The sequence below is a fragment of the Sinocyclocheilus anshuiensis genome, unplaced genomic scaffold, assembly GCF_001515605.1.
Source record: "Sinocyclocheilus anshuiensis isolate Anshui unplaced genomic scaffold, SAMN03320099.WGS_v1.1 scaffold2233, whole genome shotgun sequence".
In the NCBI taxonomy this organism is placed as follows: domain Eukaryota; kingdom Metazoa; phylum Chordata; class Actinopteri; order Cypriniformes; family Cyprinidae; genus Sinocyclocheilus; species Sinocyclocheilus anshuiensis.
In genome coordinates this window covers 203590-223835 of record NW_015551120.1, presented here as the reverse complement: position 1 = coordinate 223835, position 20246 = coordinate 203590, and the positions used below count along the sequence as shown (strand labels likewise).

Sequence of the window (20246 nt, the reverse complement as noted above, 5' to 3'; positions counted from 1 at the left end):
CGCACGCACGCACGCACGCACACACACACACACACACACACACACACACACACACTTCAATTTAACATAAGTAATTTTCCTTGCATACATATTTTCAAAGTCTAATAAATATTAATATTTATGCAGATATGACCCATTATTTTTTAGGTGTGGTCTGTAATGATTCTTGCCACAATGTTTACATTACCATAGAACATTTTGAGAACGCATGCAAAACTTCATCAATTTCCCTTGCTATAACTTTAAAAACCAAAACTAAAGGGGCACAATAACATAAATTAAAGAAAACCTCAAAACTTTTGTAACATTTACCACCAATACAACTGTATAATACAACTGAATAATAACCACTGTATGTAATAATCAAAGTTATGCTTTTGCTAAAAACTTTGGAACTGTGCTGAAACCAAAATAATTTTTCCACTAAAAACAAATCAAACAAACAAACAAACAAAAAAGAACACTTTTTTAGACTTTGGGCAGTTTGTCTGATTCTTACCTGATTTATCTTACCTGATTGTAGTTAGTTGTAGTAGTTGTTGTTGTTGTAGTAGTTGTAGTAGCTGTAGATTCACAGGCTGTGGCTACCTGTAGATATAAAGAGGAGATAGAGGGAGACAAATATAGACTGAATGCAGCAGTTATATTTTTAACAACTTTTCTTGCTCTACCTTGTCTGATAGAATTGTGAAAAACAAATTTGTACTTACTGTAAATAAAAAAATTCAGTTGCACAGATATACAAGGGCTAATTCAACATTTAACATCATATGTGTGCAATTTCGTTCCTGTAGGGCCACAAATATACCACAATACTAGAAAATGTATTTGAACCCTTTAGATTTACCTGAGCTTCTTGCCCCCATCATGAGAACGTTCTTGTGAACAACAAACTCAACAAACTAAATTTGTGAGTGTTCTTATAGGACAAGGAGGCTCTGACAAAAAGCTCCAGTCTCATCTCATTGATTGGAATCTAGAGGCCTGCACCACAAAGAAGGTTTAAGCAAAACTATTGAAAACCAAAATACCGTTTGCAGAGTTGGGTGGTTTTCACAATTATTTTTGTGTATTGCGTTTCCTGGTCACTTACCCACTCTAGATATAAACTACCTATAAAAAGGGATTGATGTATGACTTTGAACAAGCTATGGTAGTAGAGGCTTGAAGTAGAAGGGAGTTTTTAATCCTATAAAAAATAGATCTACAGAAGGTATAGAAGTGATGTAAGTATTCACATATAAATGTCTTGATATTTAATGAATAAGACATTGTATTTACTTCTGCGTCTTTCTGAGAATACACGATTTCTCAGCATATTCTTCATATAACAAAGAATTGTAAACAATATGTGTTGTACTATATAGAACTGACATCTATGAACTGCACCAGGGTCAGACTACAGGCTGAAGTGCTGGTTCTTCTCCAGTTTTGTTAATCTCACAACTCTCGATTTGCTGAACAAATAAAATAGATTATTGCTTTTTTTTTCAACTTTGACTGATATTTTTTATAATTTTTTATATGACTACTTCATGGAATCCAGGTAAATCAGGAAGGGTTCACATTATTTTTTAAATGTATTAATTAATGTGACATAGGGGTCACCAGTGTTGACAATTTTGATTTATACCAGTTATATATTTTTCTAATCAGCATGCTCCACATTGTTTGTGGTGTGTGGGAAACTGACACGCTGTTTGTAGTGTGCGGGAAACATTTTCTCAATCTGTAATTGCTTAACCTGATGAGCAGTGCTGATCAGCAAAGCCTGCATGTACAATACAAATCTACTTAAAAGAAATATTAAACACTACAAAGACAACAACATTATTTTTTTATTTTATGAATGAGAATAACAATATGTGAACACATGCTAGTTCACCCAAAAATGAAAATTCTGTCATTATTTACTCCTCAAGTTGTTCCAAAGAAGATGATATTTTAAAGAATGTTGGTATCCAAAACAGTTGACATTGAATTCCACAGTATGGAGGGGAAAAAACACTACGGAAGTCTATGGCTACTGTCAATTGTTTGGTTTCCAACATTCTTCTTTTGTCTTTAACCTCGCTTGTTGAACTATGACACAGACAAATGTTTGTAATGATGGGTTTTATTTCATCAACTATAATAAAAATAAAATAAAATATAAAAAATGTGCATCAAGAGTTTTAAGATATTAATCTTGTGCACTCATAATGCACTAATAATATATTTCAAAATTCTAAAAGAATACATTTGTTTCAAATAATATAATCATAGTCAATAAGGTTGGGGACTGATCCACTTGAGCTGTGTGAGCTGAAGCTGCTTATCTAGCAGGTTAATTAGCTCAACTAAAACAAAACACTTTATTAAAATAGTGCCCATTTCTAACATGTCATTTAAGTTTGACAAATACTGTAATCCGTTTGCTTGTCTCTAATAATAAACATCAGGCAGGGGAAGGTGTTTTAAGATGAACTGCAGAAGTGCTAAACTGCTCATTGCCTCATTTAATCATCAGTATAAACTATGAATGCATGAATCAAACTCACTAAGACTGACAACAGTTTCTTTTCCACACACCATTTTATCCATGTATGTGGTTACAGAAAAATCATATAGACCATTGAAATTGCTCCGAAACTTCTCAGTCCTGTCTTGCCTGCATTTAAGATGGGTGACATGTGAGCTCCACTGTCACAGTCTGCACTCATTGGTTGTCACTCCCGAAAGTTGTTCTTCAATTGCATGAAATTAAACTTTTATCAACTTTCTGAAGTTACTGCACACGTCAAGTCGCATGTCAAGTTGGCAGTTCATTCAAAATAAATTAGATGTCCCTAGAAGTCCCTTTTCTAGAAGTTACAGCACATGTGGACGGCACGTAATAGTTGTCTTTACCAAAGAAAATCGTTGTTGCACATATTTCTTTAGACTTTTGAACACAAGAGTATGAACACCTGTCTGAGGAGCTGCATTACTGGAAGCACCTGTAAACAATCTGCATAATCACAGGAGGGAGTTATAACCCACGGTGAATGACCAGAAAGATGAGTAATAACTTCTCTCTTGGCAGGTAGTGACTAGGAAATGCACCTGGAATCTGCTCCACCTCAGTGACAGTAGGCAAACTCATGTGCTCATTCCCATGGTCACATAGGTAAGATATAGGAACCCATTATCCATGAATTAACAAGTGGAGGCAGTGGCAATGGCAGAGGCAGCACAGGCTTGGGATCATGGGGACTGAGGTAAATATTATCCCAGAGAAGGCCATTGGAAAAACATCTCCTGGAGGGCACTTCTCATGCAGATAATATGCTAAAGCAAAGAGTTGATTCCCACAGTCTTGAATGCCCAGGAGCGCATGGCAAGCAGATTACATCCTTGACCACACAACTCCAACATATAGATCTGAGTGAGAGAATCATCTGAATGGACATTGGGTCGTGACAAGTCTACAACTCCTAGACAGAGGCTGGCCGGTTTTCAACCACCTGCTTAATACAACCATGCAGCCTGATACCAATGACAAAAGCCCCACATGGATTGTGGCTCCTCCTGGTTTGAAAATACCGGCCTAGGATATACTGACATCCATGTTTATCCAATTTTAAAAGTAATTTTTTTTGCCTTTATTGGTACAACACTGAATGAGTGACAGGAAGCAAAGGAAAAGGGGAGTTTAAGTTGTTAAATGATGGTAGTTTTCCCTTTCACTGATTCACAACTGTGTTTAGATTTATTTTATTATTTTTTTATATAATTGATGGATTTTGTGTGTGTGTCGTAACTCGATCCAGTTCAAATATGTTGAATGGCGAATACTATTTGACAGCTGCAGCAGAAGGGAAGATTTTCAGCTTAAATTTCAATATGTTCCTCTCATAATACATTACACAAGCTTTGGCTCTAGTGGATGGATTGTATGGACAACTTTTATGGACCTTTATGGAAGAGCTGTGATCTTCAAAAAAATTCCCTTTTGCATTCCATCTCATGAACCTGAAATATATTGGCATATAGGTTGAGAATGACATGACAGTGAGCAAATGACAGATTTACTCTTTAAAAAAAATTCAATAGCATCTGGATCTCTAGGGTGTCCTACAAAAAGCACTGTGTTTCCAGAGTCTGATTCCTTTCTGAAAGTTTACAAAAGCCTTATTCTTCCAATCTGTTTTTACTAGATACAAGTCTGCTCCACTTTAAACAATTAATTGAAAAAAGAGCAATAAATACAAATTAACACAGCAAATAACACATTATATTAGCAATTTATTAAAAACAAAGACATAACAATAAAACACACTATATATTAAAATATGTTATTATTGCCTTAAAACAAAATGTGTCTTGAGTATCAAGACAAGAACACGTTCAGAATACAAACATTTCACATCTACCCAAACCTATAATATTAATCTCTCAAATGTTCATTTTCAAGGATTTCTAAAACTTCCATATTCCTGGTGACACTGCTCCCTTTTCTATGTAGAACAATCTGTCTGATAAAGAATATATGCGCACCCCTCTTTCTCTCTCTTCCTCTGTACACAACAAATGCTGACCAATATTTATGACCTTGTCATACTCAGTGGTGCATGTGACGATGAACCGTAGTCGGGCCCCATACAGTTTGACTTCATACAGATCTCTACATCCTTTTTTATCTAGCAGTTGAAGATAAATATTAGGTTGATCTATATGTTTACAGACCTCAACATTTACACTAAACCTATCAGTGTTATGGTTACATGTTATGTATTTTCTTCTATTCTCTATACAAAGTTTGTACATTTTTAATACATAGCTACTCCAAAGATTTGACTGTTTTCAAGAAGAAGGGTAGTACAATTAAAACGGGGTACAGATGACACCATGCATTTGCACATTCACTTTCGTCCTCTAGCTGCATGGAACACTACTGCCTAATCCACATTCCTTCAAAGATATTTAAGGAACTTTTTTGGTGAATATGTTTTTCATTTTTGTAGTCCTCTTTTATTGTGAATGGATTATTATTCATGTCTGATTATGAAAACAAACTGTACCTGTTATTATTGATTTGTCTTCTTCATTTACATTAAATTTATGTATTTGGCATATACTTTTATCCAAAGCAAACAGCATTCAAGGTGCATGTTTTTTATAAGTTCATGCATTTGCTGGGAATTGAATCAATGACCTTGCCATCGCTAGTGCCATGCCCTACCTTTCAAGAAACAGGAATGTTAATTAATTAATCTTTTTTTTTTTTTTTTTTTACATGCTAGCATGTTAGGTTAGCAGGGGATTGGCCCCATGACTGATGGCGATGCATATATTAATAATGCCTGAAAACAACCAAGAGTAAAATGTCTCAGTATATTTCACTTAAATGTCTTAAAGGCCTCAGTTAAAATGCCACTGGGCCTTATGTCAAAAGCACTGCCCAAACAGATATCACTCAGACTCAAAACAGATATTTATGCAACAACACTTCACAAACATTTAAAAAGGTCAGTCTGTCTGCAATGTCTTTAATAGCACCAACTCAACCAACACCGAAGCCAGCTAGTTTGCTAGCAAGCTAATTTTTTTAATAAAAATGTTGATAAAACCCACAAAAATATAAATTATTGCAGCAAAAATAAGTAAATAAATAATGACATGCACTCACTGATATACAGTTTAGACAGTGTAACTCGCCAAGGATTATCCCGAGTTCAATACAACTTAAACTCAATCAACAGCACTTGTGGCATTATGCTGATTATCATAAATTAATTTCAACTTGTATCACCTTTTCCTACTAAATAAATATAAAATAAGTCATTTTATTCATTTAGGTATTTACAATGGAACATAATGCGGCCAAATCTGCAAACATTAAAATATTAACTTTTTCAAAAGTATAGCCACAATTTTATACTTTGTTGCCGTCACGACCACTGTATACAAACACACAAAGATGAAGATTCAGATTCAGATGGTGCAGGTGGTGCTGTGATCCAGGTAATGACCTTGAACAGGAACGGCTGAATGGTGATCCAGGTTATAGCCAGAATGGTGTCCTGCAGCGGCGTTGCTGGAGGGAGGAGCCATGGTAGTGAGGGTCTCAACACCACCATGAGAATGAGTGGAGGCGGCAGAGCCGATGGAGAAGGAGCCCTCAGTGCAGACAAAGAGCCAAAGGAACAGAGTGACACTGAAGGTCCCGGAGGCCATGACAGAGCCGCAGTGATGACAACCCAAGATAGAACCGAGATACCGGAGGGCTGAAGTGGAGCTGGAGTACCCGAGGGCAGAGGTGGAGCCTAAGGGAGGGCAGAGCCAAATGGAACCATAGGGGTGGAGGGCCGGAGAGCAGCGGACAGCCCACAAGTCTGTGGCATTTTTGAGGAGATGTCTGATCCATGTGGAGCTGATGGTCCAATGGAGCCCGGCCGGAGCTGAAAGCCTGATGATCGCTGCTGGAGTTGAGGGAGGAAGGAGTGGAGGTGGAGGAGTCAGTCCTTGGTAAAATGACGGGATCTGATGCCGGAGACAGAGCCAAGGGATCCCCACGCCCAGGAGGAGCTGGCTCGCAGCAGGCCCGAGGTGTTGCCGTGCCACTGAGAGGAGGCTGAGGAAAAACTGAGGGGCTAATGTGAGACAGTGCGGACTGGGTTGCAGGAGTGGCTGAGGGCTGGAGAAGAGACTGAGGAGGAACAGAGGGACTGACACAAAATGACATGACTTGGGTAGACACACAGTTTGAGATTTGGAGAGGAGGCGGGAGAGGGAGGCTAGGCGGGACCAGCGAGACAGAAGAAGAGCAGTTCGATTTGGGTGGCAGTAATTGGGGCAGGGAATCATCCTCTCTCTAATCAAAATGACAGAACATAAAGTACTCAGAAACTCACTCTCAGTAGCAGGAGTGTGGGCGGGGCTCACTTCCATTCCCTCGTAAACCACAAGAACTCCCACAGCGATGGATGATACAGCCGGCTCGCACACCTGCTCAGACATGCTTAACTCTGGCTCTGAGGTGATGTTCCGCTCCGTCGCTCCCACTGGCGCTGACTCATACATCATAGTGAAGTCAGGTTCTCTGTCTGAGGTAGGCTCACGCTGCTCCTCACAGTCCAATGGTTTGTGGCTGGGCACTGGTTTGGGAGTGGGGCTGGTGTCATCGTCGTCGGGCCCGGCAGTGAGTGGTGATCCACATGAGACCAGCACACACCCCACAAATTCGGAAAAGCTCCCTCAAGGGCCCTCCCCAGACAACTGGGACTTGTGGCGTTGTAAAGTCCAGCAATCAAAAATGAGCAGAGGCAGATTCAGATTCCAGAAGTCTTTAATTGATCACACAGGTAACTAAAATAATGTCGCTTACACGTAACACTGATAAGACCAGACCAACTGAACTAAAACAGTGCTCATCCTTAAACTCTGGGTTAAAGTTCTTATTTACATATCTGCAGTATCAGCAAAAATGATTGGATAAATACAGTGTGCGAGTGATTTAAATAACAGGCTTATCTTGAGTAAAAATGTCGGCACATCAATCCTTCATGGCTGCTTTACAACATACAGCTTCTGTGACTGTACAAAGCTTGTGATATGAGACACATGCTGTTTAATTTCTGATGGGATGTCTGTTGCCAAGCATCTAGGTGTAACATTCTGACACGGCATTGTTTCACATTTGGCATCTCAATGAGTGGTTAACCCTGCGGAAGTGGTGCTCCGGAGCAGGGTTTCCTAACCCTGGATAAAAAGCAGACCATGTATTCAAGTGTGATTCTAACACACATGTACACACAGAGGTCAGTGAAGGTCACTGAAATAAAAAGCATATATAAAATCCTTCATGTCAAAATCTAACATGATACACAACTAGATAGAGAATACTAAGACATTCTTCTTTGAGAAAAGAAAGAAAGAAAGAAAGAGAAGGGGAAAAAATCCATGATTTACCTTTACCTCACATTTCTTATGGCAGGACAACTTGCACGCTGCAGGAAAAGGAAGGAAGAAAATGCATTAAATGTAATCATAGATCTGTTAAATTCAAGGTTCAATATACAGTCATTTATTTGTAATGAACCAATCCACTCTATAAAAGGTCTTTGTAAGGATAATCTGATCTCTGTGTTGTAGTAGCCAGGTGTAAGTACGCATGGCTAATTTATCTTTGCCCAATATTTGCGCTGAGTACAAATATTCCATTACTCCTATTTACACTTTATGTGAATAGCATGTAACTATTTGTACTTAATGCAAACAAGATGCTATTTGTTGCTATGTATGTTTGGTGCAAACAGTATCTACCACTATTTAGACTGTAAGACTATTTACAGTGTAAATAGCATGTCCCTTGCAAAAACATTTCTTTGCTAATTTATTGGTAATTTGCGGCAAATTTGCAGCAACCTAAAAGCAGTGAGTTTCTCTGAAGTGAGGTACTTTTACTTCATAACAAAATATATAAATGACAAAAATATGAAAATAGCATGAAATTTATGTCATAATGTCAATAGATATGACTGAAGTTCTGCTAATGTGACAGTTCTTCAGATCTACATGAATCATGTAAGTGATTTTTTTTTCAAAAGCAAATTTGTTAAGAAAAAAACACTATCTATCTATCTATCTATCTATCTATCTATCTATCTGTCTGTCTGTCTGTCTGTCTGTCTGTCTGTCTGTCTGTCTGTCTGTCTGTCTGTCTGTCTGTCTGTCTGTCTGTCTGTCTGTCTGTCTGTCTGTCTGTCTGTCTGTCTGTCTGTCTGTCTGTCTGTCTGTCTGTCTGTCTGTCTGTCTGTCTGTCTGTCTTTTTTTCTGTTTGTTTGTCTGTCTGTCTGTCTGTCTGTCTGTCTGTCTGTCTGTCTATCTATCTGTCTGTCTGTCTTCTGTCTGTCTGTCTAGGCACCCTTGGTAAATATGAACAAAGAAGCCTGTGATAATAAATCTGAATTGTTAATCCTATTGATCTTTCATTCAAAGAATTCACAAAAAACTAAACTTTCATATGAAGTAAAACAGTATGAAATAAATGTTTTTCCCTAACACACACTGGCCACAATTAACCTTTTTTATTCAATACTGTATTTTTGCAACCTTCTTTTCCCAAGATTACAACTTTTTCTATAATGCCTGATGAGTTTGCAGAACACCTGACAAAAGATCAGAGACCACTCCTCCATACAGATTCTCTCCAAATACTTAAGTTTCCCAAGTCCATGTTGATATACTCTACTCTTAAATTTAGGTCAGGGAACTGAGATGGCCATGGCAGAACCTTAATTTTGATTGATTTTGATCAAGTTTGGATCATTGTCCTGATGTAGTCATTATGGTGTGCTAAAAATTGTAAATATAAATGGGAATATACTTCAGAGATTTTTTACTAATAAAAATTTCTAGGGGTACCAATAATTGTGGCCATCGTGTATTAGAGAAAACATTAATTTCATAATGTGACACCACCCCCCTTCATTTTTTTTACTTGTTGAATTACTTGTTAGATTTTTGTGTGTGTGTTTTTTTATGAAAGATAAAAAGGATAAACAATACAGATACACAGCCTTTTTTGATTATATTTATCAAAGGTGCCAATAATTCTGACCATGGCTGATGGCAGTCAGTTAACTCTTGAATCATATTTAATCTGTGTCCATCTTTTCTTTCCTATACTTTATATTTACTTTGATGTAGAAGTACTGAGGCTTTTATTTTAATGTCTGTAAATATGTTGCCTGCTGATGATGATAGATGTGATTAGATGAATATCCATGCTCATATTCTGTATCAGCTGTATATATAGATTGTTTAGAAACTCATTTATTTACCAGTTGATCCTGAAAGAGAATGAAGCCTGCCCCTGATACTTAAGTCATTGGCAGTCTTAAAAACATGGCTTGTAACAACTCTTGAGAGGTTCCAGCATGAAGGCCCAGGCTTCACCATTCACAAACTCATGGAGGGACTTTAAGAATCATGTGATCTGTATGGCAAGACATCAACAGCATTTAAGTTAAAATTAATAAAATCTGAGCAATGAAATGAATCACACATGCCTAATGTTCTGTGTCACTCCATGATACAGTTTAGTTTCACTCTCTTTTTCAGTTCATTTTCAGATAATCTGAAAATGAAAGATATGGATTTCAACAAAGAAGTGAACTTATACCTGTAGGGGAGTAGTCATGCTTAACAGGATATGTGAATAGAAAACAAATAAATGAATGAATTTATAGTATTTAATGGTTAATATACATGTATATAATAATATATATATGTATATTTAAATGATATATTAATCAAATTATATATAATTTAAATATTCATAATATTTAATATTGATCAGTCGAATTTGTTAAATCAGTTGAGTTAATGTTTTTGTGTAAATTTATTTGTCACGTTTCTATATGTTGAAGATAAATAATTTTAGAAATACCGCACACAATGTTGAGATTTGTACTGTATTAGAATATGTATTTATGTCAAGAGATAATTGAAGGTTTGGATATATAATCCAATGGCACAAAAAATACCTTGAATTTGCATCAAAAAAGTAGAAGCACCTGTACTGCACTCATGTTCACCACAGGCTTGCCACAACTGTCTGCTGCAAATTTGCTGCAAACTTTTAGCCACAAAGCTCATATGAAAATATGTGATTGCCACAGGAGTTTGCCAGACACTATATTTTTGCAAGGGATAGCTTCACATCCTGACTAAAAGAAACAGAGAGGGGGGGGGGGACAAGACTGAAGTCTCTAGAACTGAAAAATTAAGTGTGGATTATCCCAAGTCTATGTGTTAAAAATTATGTGTGAAAACAGTGAAGTCAAACTGTTAAGCAAGGGAAAGAAGATCGCTAGCATGATAGGCAGTATGATGCCATTCAACAGTCAGTCAAATAAATATTAGTGTTGCAGCAAGATGGAAATCAATTTTGTTCAGTTAGACTTAAGATGCAAAGTATAAGGATAAATATGTTAAGTCCAGGAAAAAAAGAAAGAAATTAAAACAGGGCTACAAGAGACAAATCAATAGAAATGCACTGAGAGAGGCTGGTCTTAAGTGACGACAACAATGAGCACAAATTTATTGTAAGAAAAATAACAATGGAGACAACCAACAAAAAGGTGAGGGATTTACAGGCCCAACATATGCATATCAAAATTGTCAACATGGGAGGCTGCAAAAGGGGGGTCAGTGCACAAGACAGAGAAACAAGAAAAGTGCAAAGAGCACATCTCATACAAAAGAAACAGCAAAGAGACTCACAAATGAAGTGAGAAGAATGCGTTACTAACAATACATAATTCAGAACAAACTGTAATAATAGAGCCAATGAATAACTCAGAATGGGCATCACCCATAGTACCTGTACTAAAGCCTGACAATTGAGTTAGACTATGTGGAGACTACATGTTGACCTGGCCTATGTGACCATGAGCATCTTCGGACACTTGCCACATTACTGACAAGACTGCAAAGAGCAGGACTATGACTAAAGCGAGAAGCACTTTCATGGGAATGGAAGCAGTGTTCATAGGACACAAGGTGAACGCTGCGGGTTTGCATCCAGGGCAAGAGTAAAACAGAATGCACCAATGCATTCCAGTGTCTCAGAGCTGAAGGTTCTGCCAAAATTTGTTCACAGTCCTGTTCACAAGCTGTTGGGCAAAGAGGCTAAGTGGAAATGGAGTGTTGAACACAAGAGGATGCATTTCAGCAGTCAAAAGAAATGAATTAGTCAGCAGAAGCCTTAGTCCACTATGGCTCCCAAAAAGAGACCTCATATGGGGATGGGTTAGGACTAGTTCCTTCACACAAGACAGCAATGCAACAAAGGTTTTATGTAATATACATTAAATCAAGAAACTGCACACAGTTACACAAGAAAGGACTCGTGGTTTCATTTGGAGTACATTGTTTCCTTAAAGCTGCACTATGTAATGTTTTTTTTTTATGTTCAATATATGATAATGAGTGATATGGTAATGAGTGGTTAATATCAAAACTTGTTTAAGTACTACAGTACATCTCATCCTCATGGACTGCACCAGATTTGGCAGTTCTTGCCATGAGATGTTTCCCCACACTCGTCCACCAAGGTATCTGTTCTCATAGGTAAGTTCTCAGACACATTTGGGGGGACACATGGTTACACGTGGTTTGCCACTACACGGACAAGGATTAGGAACCACTGTTCTAAGTTAATGTAACTGTGACCTTAATTACCTACCGCCTCTAAACTTTTAGGCCTGGTTTCACAGACAGGGCTTAAATTAAGCCAGGATTAGGCCATAGTTCAGGACATTTAAGTAGTTTTTATAAAACAGAGCTGAAGCACAACTCATGTAATTACCAAAATAATGGTTCACCGCAAGTAACTTGTAGTTTTATGCCTTAACCGATAGAGGGCCAAAAGTTACATAGTGTAGCTTTAAGTACAGTACATCTTTGGCTGGAAGTTCACAAACGTCACAGCACATAAATTCTTACTGTCCTTTTTTGTTAATTGAGGCTATTCCTAGAATTCAAGGATGAGCAGTACCACTGCAAGCGTAAGAGTACAATATCATCTGTATGGCAAGGAAAAAAATATGGAAATGCTATGTCCTGAATCACCTTCCATTGCCAAAGAAATAAAACACAGAATAGTGGAGAATGCTCTTCCTGGAGAACAGAGATGTGTCCATTATCATCAAGTGAGGGCACAGACTCAGTAAGATCATATACAGAATGAGAGAGATGGTGCAGAGATGTTGGCCACAAGAACTAGATGGAGCATAGTTTGCAACAAGAAACAATAAAGTGTGTGCTGTGATGCTCTTTGGATTCCATACATCCCAACTTGACACCAAAAGTCAGCAAAAGAAATATAAACATGATGAAAGGCTAAGATATGCAGTTTCAATGATGGAGATCCAGTAGTTGCCAGAAATTTCAGCTATGATAATAATTTAATTCCTGGACATAAAGAATTTGACTGGTCCGTTGTCATACAAAGTAATGCTGGGTGATGAAACAGTGATGAGAAGACATGGGAAAATATTTGGGGAAATTTCACTCAAAGGATGATGGGCCTACTGACAAAGGAACGTTGTCTGAAGACACAGTGTCGAGAGACTTCACCCCAAAAGACTGTTAAGCCTAATGAGGTAAGAAAGTCACAGAAAACATCTGTACAATTATGAACTGGAAACTGACAGAAGAAATTGACTGATGATGTAGTTCCCTTTCAATTTCAATTTCGATTCATTCAACATTGTGTCAAAAGCTGATGCTATGGGAAATAACTTTCTCTGAACAATACTAAAGCCCTAATAAAGGAGTAAAATTCAATGGCCAATGACATTTGAGCAGTCAAGCTATATATATATATATATATATATATATATATATACACACACACACACAGTACACAGGTTACTGCTGTTCCTCGTTCCACTGAGTCTGCTTCTAACATTAGTAAGTACATGAAACTTGTGTCTCCCTTCAGGGAAACTGAAGTGGGTGCTTACTTAGATGTACTTTACTTTGGTGTCTTTATAGCATGACTGAAACCTTTGGGAGCTAGTCTTGTTCAAGGATTTAAAAAAAAAAGTGAATGCCTAAAAAAGCTGTACTTAAATGAGCAGGCTTCCAGAAGCAGCTGTAATGGCCGATAAGTTTTTGCTTACTGACATGTTTATTTGCATGAACTTAAACTCTCATTTGTCTTCTTCCATGACTGACAATTCAATGAGAGAAGTGTTGCTTCTGTATATTATTTCCTGTTCATTGAAAATTTGCGCTCGCTTCAAATCAAATGGCAAATCTGCTGCATGTCCAGGAGACAGACAGGGTTGCTGTCATTGTCTGGATCCTGGGCACTTGATTTCCGAATGAAAAAGGAAGGGAGGAAAAAATAATTTTGCTGTAAGAACAAAAAGTGTTGAGCTCATACAGTCATTACCTGCATGGGTTAGATGAGAATGAAGTATTCTCCTATTAACTGTTTGAATGGGCATGTGGCCATATATGTATTTAATTGTGGTTGTATGAATTCTGTTTGTCTGTGAGAGATCAAACAGAATGAGGGCCTCTGAGACTGAGTGCCTATACGCTACGGCCTATATCCTAACAGCTAAAGCTATGTCACATCATACACAGATATGCTGCAGTGAGCATATAACACACTTCTGTGGTTGAACAAATAGACATACAGTACCCAAATTTCCCAAAGCAGATCTAGACAGGTGGTGCTGGGATGGAAGAAGGTATCGGATAAAGAACTCCCATAACAAGCTGCAGTGAGACCAGCTTACCATCAAGTGACTATTCAAGACAAAACTGTTGAATGTGAGAGTGAAAAATTGCTGACAGATAAAGGACCAGTCAGCTCACACCATGGAGTATTTATTGTGACTCGCTAGCAGGTTAAGGTCAAAGACTTATCAGCAGCACCATGTAGAATTTTATAACAATCAATAAATAAACAAACAAACAAACAAACAAAATGTGATGTGATGTGACGCCTAGGGGGCCACCAGCAGGAGGGGGCGCCAATGAGCGCACTTACTGGCACTACATTTTTGCAGGGTTGTGATAAAAAGTGGCACGGCTACCCTGAAATATGTTTGCCGCCCCCACTGGATCCCCCAACATCATTGGGCTAGAGTACTGTCAATCTGACAATGCCTGTATGACATTGGATCAGAGTGCTGCCAATTGTTGCCGGATTGTTGCATGCAAAGTTTGCATTTGGAGCACTCAGCAACACCATTAGATCAATGGGTTCTGTCAGTGCTTTAGCAAAGTAACACTTTTTTTTTTTTTTGCCATGCAATAAAGCTAAGTTCAAAGGCCAATTTAAAATATTGGTACAGTAAAACGTACACACAAAGTGAATATTTGTGGCAGTCGAGAAATCATGCTGCAAAATTGGTCCAAAAGGTGTGCGTTTTTTACGCAAATGCATTGTTAAAGGATCAGTGCGTTGTGTAATATTCATATATAAAACTTTAATGGCCAATTAATAAATATTGGTATAGTAAAATTAGCTAATTCACAAGATCAATACATCCTTGATTAAACCGCTTTGTTGAATTTAACGCATACTTACAGAAGCGTTGAAATGCTGAATTAGTTCATTCACTTCTAACAGCGCTTAATGGGAGCACCGTCATGCACATAGTGGGCAGAGCGTTGCATCATTTAAAGACGAAGTTCACGCGTCAAAGAGTAACAAAGGAATAAGTAGCTGGAGTCTGATTACTTTTATGTGACTGATCAAGCTTTTTTATGTAGTTTGGGGTAACAAAGTATTTTATAGTTTTGACTGAAATAATGAAAAAAACAACAACAACAACAAAAAAACAAAAACAGAAAACAGATAAAGACAAAAACTAGTCATTGATAATATCTAAACGTATTCAAATCCAAATAATAAAAATTATAATAAAATTTATTTGGGTGGTGGCAATTTGGATTTCGCCTAGGGCTTCAAAATGGCTAGAAACGGCCCTGTATAATATAATATTTATTATATTATAATATAATAAATAATATAATAATATAATATAATATATATATATTATAATATAATAATAACAAATTGATTGGTTAATAGAAGTCAAGGACTTATCAGCTTGTGTCATGTAGCGTTAGACTGAATGTACATATGTAATTTATATATATAATAATCATTCTTTTTTTTGTATGGTGTTACTACTGAAGAAAAAATAAACTGTACCATGCCATTGTAGAAATGCACTATTTGAACTATTATATGTGCTATTTAGCCATGGTTCTTTATGGTTATTCCAGGAGAGAAAGAATCCAGTAATGGGAATTGCCAAAAAAAAAGAAAAGTGGACAATATTTGGCTGGTTATGTGATCATGATGTCAGCCCCTAGAGGTGACCTGCTCCACATAAAATAAATCTGCTTCAATAGGCTTCTGATGTGACTGGAACCTTTAACTCATTTGAGAGTACACAATTTTAAACTTTCAAACTTAAGTACTATTATAAGTACAAAATTACTATGTGCACTTTTCTATAGCCTAACAGCTAAAGCTATGTCACATCATACACAGATATGCTGCAGTGAGCATATAACACACTTCTGTGGTTGAACAAATAGACATACAGTACCCAAATTTCCCAAAGCAGATCTAGACAGGTGGTGCTGGGATGGAAGAAGGTATCGGATAAAGAACTCCCATAACAAGCTGCAGTGAGACCAGCTTACCATCAAGTGACTATTCAAGACAAAACTGTTGAATGTGAGAGTGAAAAATTGCTGACAGATAAAGGACCAGTCAGCTCACACCATGGAGTATTTATTGTGACTCGCTAGCAGGTTAAGGTCAAAGACTTATCAGCAGCACCATGTAGAATTTTATAACAATCAATAAATAAACAAACAAACAAACAAACAAAATGTGATGTGATGTGACGCCTAGGGGGCCACCAGCAGGAGGGGGCGCCAATGAGCGCACTTACTGGCACTACATTTTTGCAGGGTTGTGATAAAAAGTGGCACGGCTACCCTGAAATATGTTTGCCGCCCCCACTGGATCCCCCAACATCATTGGGCTAGAGTACTGTCAATCTGACAATGCCTGTATGACATTGGATCAGAGTGCTGCCAATTGTTGCCGGATTGTTGCATGCAAAGTTTGCATTTGGAGCACTCAGCAACACCATTAGATCAATGGGTTCTGTCAGTGCTTTAGCAAAGTAACACTTTTTTTTTTTTTTGCCATGCAATAAAGCTAAGTTCAAAGGCCAATTTAAAATATTGGTACAGTAAAACGTACACACAAAGTGAATATTTGTGGCAGTCGAGAAATCATGCTGCAAAATTGGTCCAAAAGGTGTGCGTTTTTTACGCAAATGCATTGTTAAAGGATCAGTGCGTTGTGTAATATTCATATATAAAACTTTAATGGCCAATTAATAAATATTGGTATAGTAAAATTAGCTAATTCACAAGATCAATACATCCTTGATTAAACCGCTTTGTTGAATTTAACGCATACAGCGTTGAACGTTGAAATGCTGAATTAGTTCATTCACTTCTAACAGCGCTTAATGGGAGCACCGTCATGTGGGCAGAGCTTTTATGTGACTGATCAAGCTTTTTTATGTAGTTTGGGGTAACAAAGTATTTTATAGTTTTGACTGAAATAATGAAAAAAACAACAACAACAACAAAAAAACAAAAACAGAAAACAGATAAAGACAAAAACTAGTCATTGATAATATCTAAACGTATTCAAATCCAAATAATAAAAATTATAATAAAATTTATTTGGGTGGTGGCAATTTGGATTTCGCCTAGGGCTTCAAAATGGCTAGAAACGGCCCTGTATAATATAATATTTATTATATTATAATATAATAAATAATATAATAATATAATATAATATATATATATTATAATATAATAATAACAAATTGATTGGTTAATAGAAGTCAAGGACTTATCAGCTTGTGTCATGTAGCGTTAGACTGAATGTACATATGTAATTTATATATATAATAATCATTCTTTTTTTTGTATGGTGTTACTACTGAAGAAAAAATAAACTGTACCATGCCATTGTAGAAATGCACTATTTGAACTATTATATGTGCTATTTAGCCATGGTTCTTTATGGTTATTCCAGGAGAGAAAGAATCCAGTAATGGGAATTGCCAAAAAAAAAGAAAAGTGGACAATATTTGGCTGGTTATGTGATCATGATGTCAGCCCCTAGAGGTGACCTGCTCCACATAAAATAAATCTGCTTCAATAGGCTTCTGATGTGACTGGAACCTTTAACTCATTTGAGAGTACACAATTTTAAACTTTCAAACTTAAGTACTATTATAAGTACAAAATTACTATGTGCACTTTTAATACTACACAGAAATAAAGGACTCTGTAACTCTGTTTCTAAAACACTGCCCTCCAAACGACACTGATATAAGTATACATGACAATACATGAAATTGAATACACACTGAATAAGATGCCAGAATGCTGGTAATGGTGTTTACATGCATAGTGAAATAATGGGCAAAAATGTGCCAATATTTTTCATGTATTTTTTGGTAGAAAATAAATAAAGAAATAAAGAAATAAGCAAACAAATACATAATGACCTAAAAAAGAGGGTAACCTAATGGTTACCTTATAACCCATAAAAAAGTTTCAGGCATTTACATGACCTAACACAATGTTGGATATAATTATGTAAATGCAATGAATTTTAATAACCATTTGATAAATGCTGCATTTGGCATATCCAGATTACTATAATACGCAAACAGTAGCAGAGTACTTGTAGCAGAGTCAGTCCCCATAAGGGGAGCCTTGAGGATAAACACAAAAAGCATGACATAGTGGTACACTGACAAGGAGATGAGGCAGTTTTTTTTTTAAAGATTTATTTTTGGTATTTATTCAGTATAGAGAACTGACAAGAAACAGGGTGGTAGAGAGAGGGGTACCTCTCTTTGCCCACAAGATTCTGACAAGGCTGCTTTTTTTACTGGATGCCAATTAGAGATGTTTATTTTTGTTAAATTTTGTAAAATGTTCCGGCATACTGTTAACAAATATGACAAGAAAAATAACACTGCTAAATTATTAATAATACATGGTCAATATTTTTGAAAAATAAACATTATTGGAATATGTTTGTTCCCTTTCAATGTGGAACTTCAATGCTTCACTCCCACCTCCACTACCACCCTTTCTCAGTCTTCAATTACTAGCTCAGATGCCTCTCATTATGGATACAGAAATGCAACTGACCCTTCGCAAAAACCTGCCCTCCTTAGTTACTGTTGCTATGTCCGACAAGCCATGCCGCTCTCACACCTCACACCACACATCATGTTCTCACACAGAGAAAAATACATTGCAGAGCAAAGAGGAAACTGACAACACACCGACTGACAGAGCAGGTTACTTCTGGTATGAAACAAGGTCTCAGCTTTCAAATTCTGTAATTTTTTAAGAAATTCAAACAATAAATACTGTTTTGTGGCTCTTTAACGTATCGTGACAGATTGCTGTATTGCCTCAGTTCAAGCGGCACGTGAACCTCTCGTCTTTTCATATTTACCTAAAGCATGAAATGAATGAATGAACATCAGAACATATTTTATTTCAACCGTGGAAAGACGTCAATACACACAACTTTTCAAGTTTAAGTCCATCAAAGTTAATCTACTCTCCTATCTGATTGGTTTGTCGGACAAAATGGCAGATTCGGCATTATGATTGGTCAGATTTCCTGTCAATCAAGCTCTTTGTGAACGTCAATTGGCTGCCTCTACGGATCCGGCAGAGAGCATGATTTTTGACCCACTCTAGCTCTGAGGAGTTAGTTGTGATAGGAGATGAGGTGGATGTATCCAGTGAGACATTGACAGTGAGACACCTTGCATCCGCGTATGAGGATTCATTGGACATTATGACCCATGCCACTGTTAGACATAAGTTAGACTGGTCGGTAGAGAAAGAGGAATGCTCCAGAGTTGATGAGCGTTTCCATGCGGTTCATAAATGCTCCCGTCCCACGTACCGCCACTTCCGACACACTCCTTTATCTGTTGCCCCCTCTGGAAGCTCGGAGGTAGTTCCCTCTGTAATCCCATATTACATTATGAATCCAATGCTGTGGGCGAAGTTATAATGCGTGAAGGTCTTTTATTTGTGCTTCTGATGAGTATTTTTTGGGAGTATCTGTAGCCTACTTTACTTGAGTTTTTATATTACAGCCAACTTTTACTTTTACTCCACTACATTTCCCAATTAAAATGTATACTTTTACTCCGAGACAAGCATATTAGTTACTTACTACAAAATAGTCAGAAGCCAGAAGAACACTGACTGCAGGAAAGCAGGTTTGACGAATCAGTGGTCTGGCGTTTGCAAGTTAGACTCCTAAAAACACCTTTGCTCATGTGCGAACAAGTGCGTGCACAACTGCGGATGATTCATTTCCCACTCAATTCGAGTCTGGGGCATGCGATACAGCATCGTCTGCGATAATATGGTAAGTGTTGTTGTAATGATGTGCAATCTGACATTATCAAGTAGGCTATACCTATCACCAAATCACACACACAGAGTGCAAGCACGTTGATTTATTAGTCTATTTAAACTCAAAATTCCAGGCATTCTAAATTGTAGATGGCAAAATTGCTTCTGTATGCTTTTTATATTTATATAATTTAATATAGTTAACAATCTATATCACGCAAAGAGTACCGTTTTTCTGCAGATAT

At 37.1% G+C, this 20246-nt stretch overlaps 1 protein-coding gene across 1 annotated transcript in view; it reads right to left on the bottom strand.

Annotated features, from left to right (window-relative positions):
• Positions 1 to 20246, bottom strand: part of LOC107663075 (tensin-like) — a 95503-nt gene that overhangs the window by 26472 nt on the left and 48785 nt on the right. The window contains exons 3-4 of the mRNA XM_016453227.1: positions 7933 to 7970; positions 514 to 588 (exon numbers count right to left, since the gene is read on the bottom strand). Coding sequence (XP_016308713.1) covers positions 514 to 588; positions 7933 to 7970 — 113 coding nt within the window. The remainder of the gene's footprint in view (positions 1 to 513; positions 589 to 7932; positions 7971 to 20246) is intronic.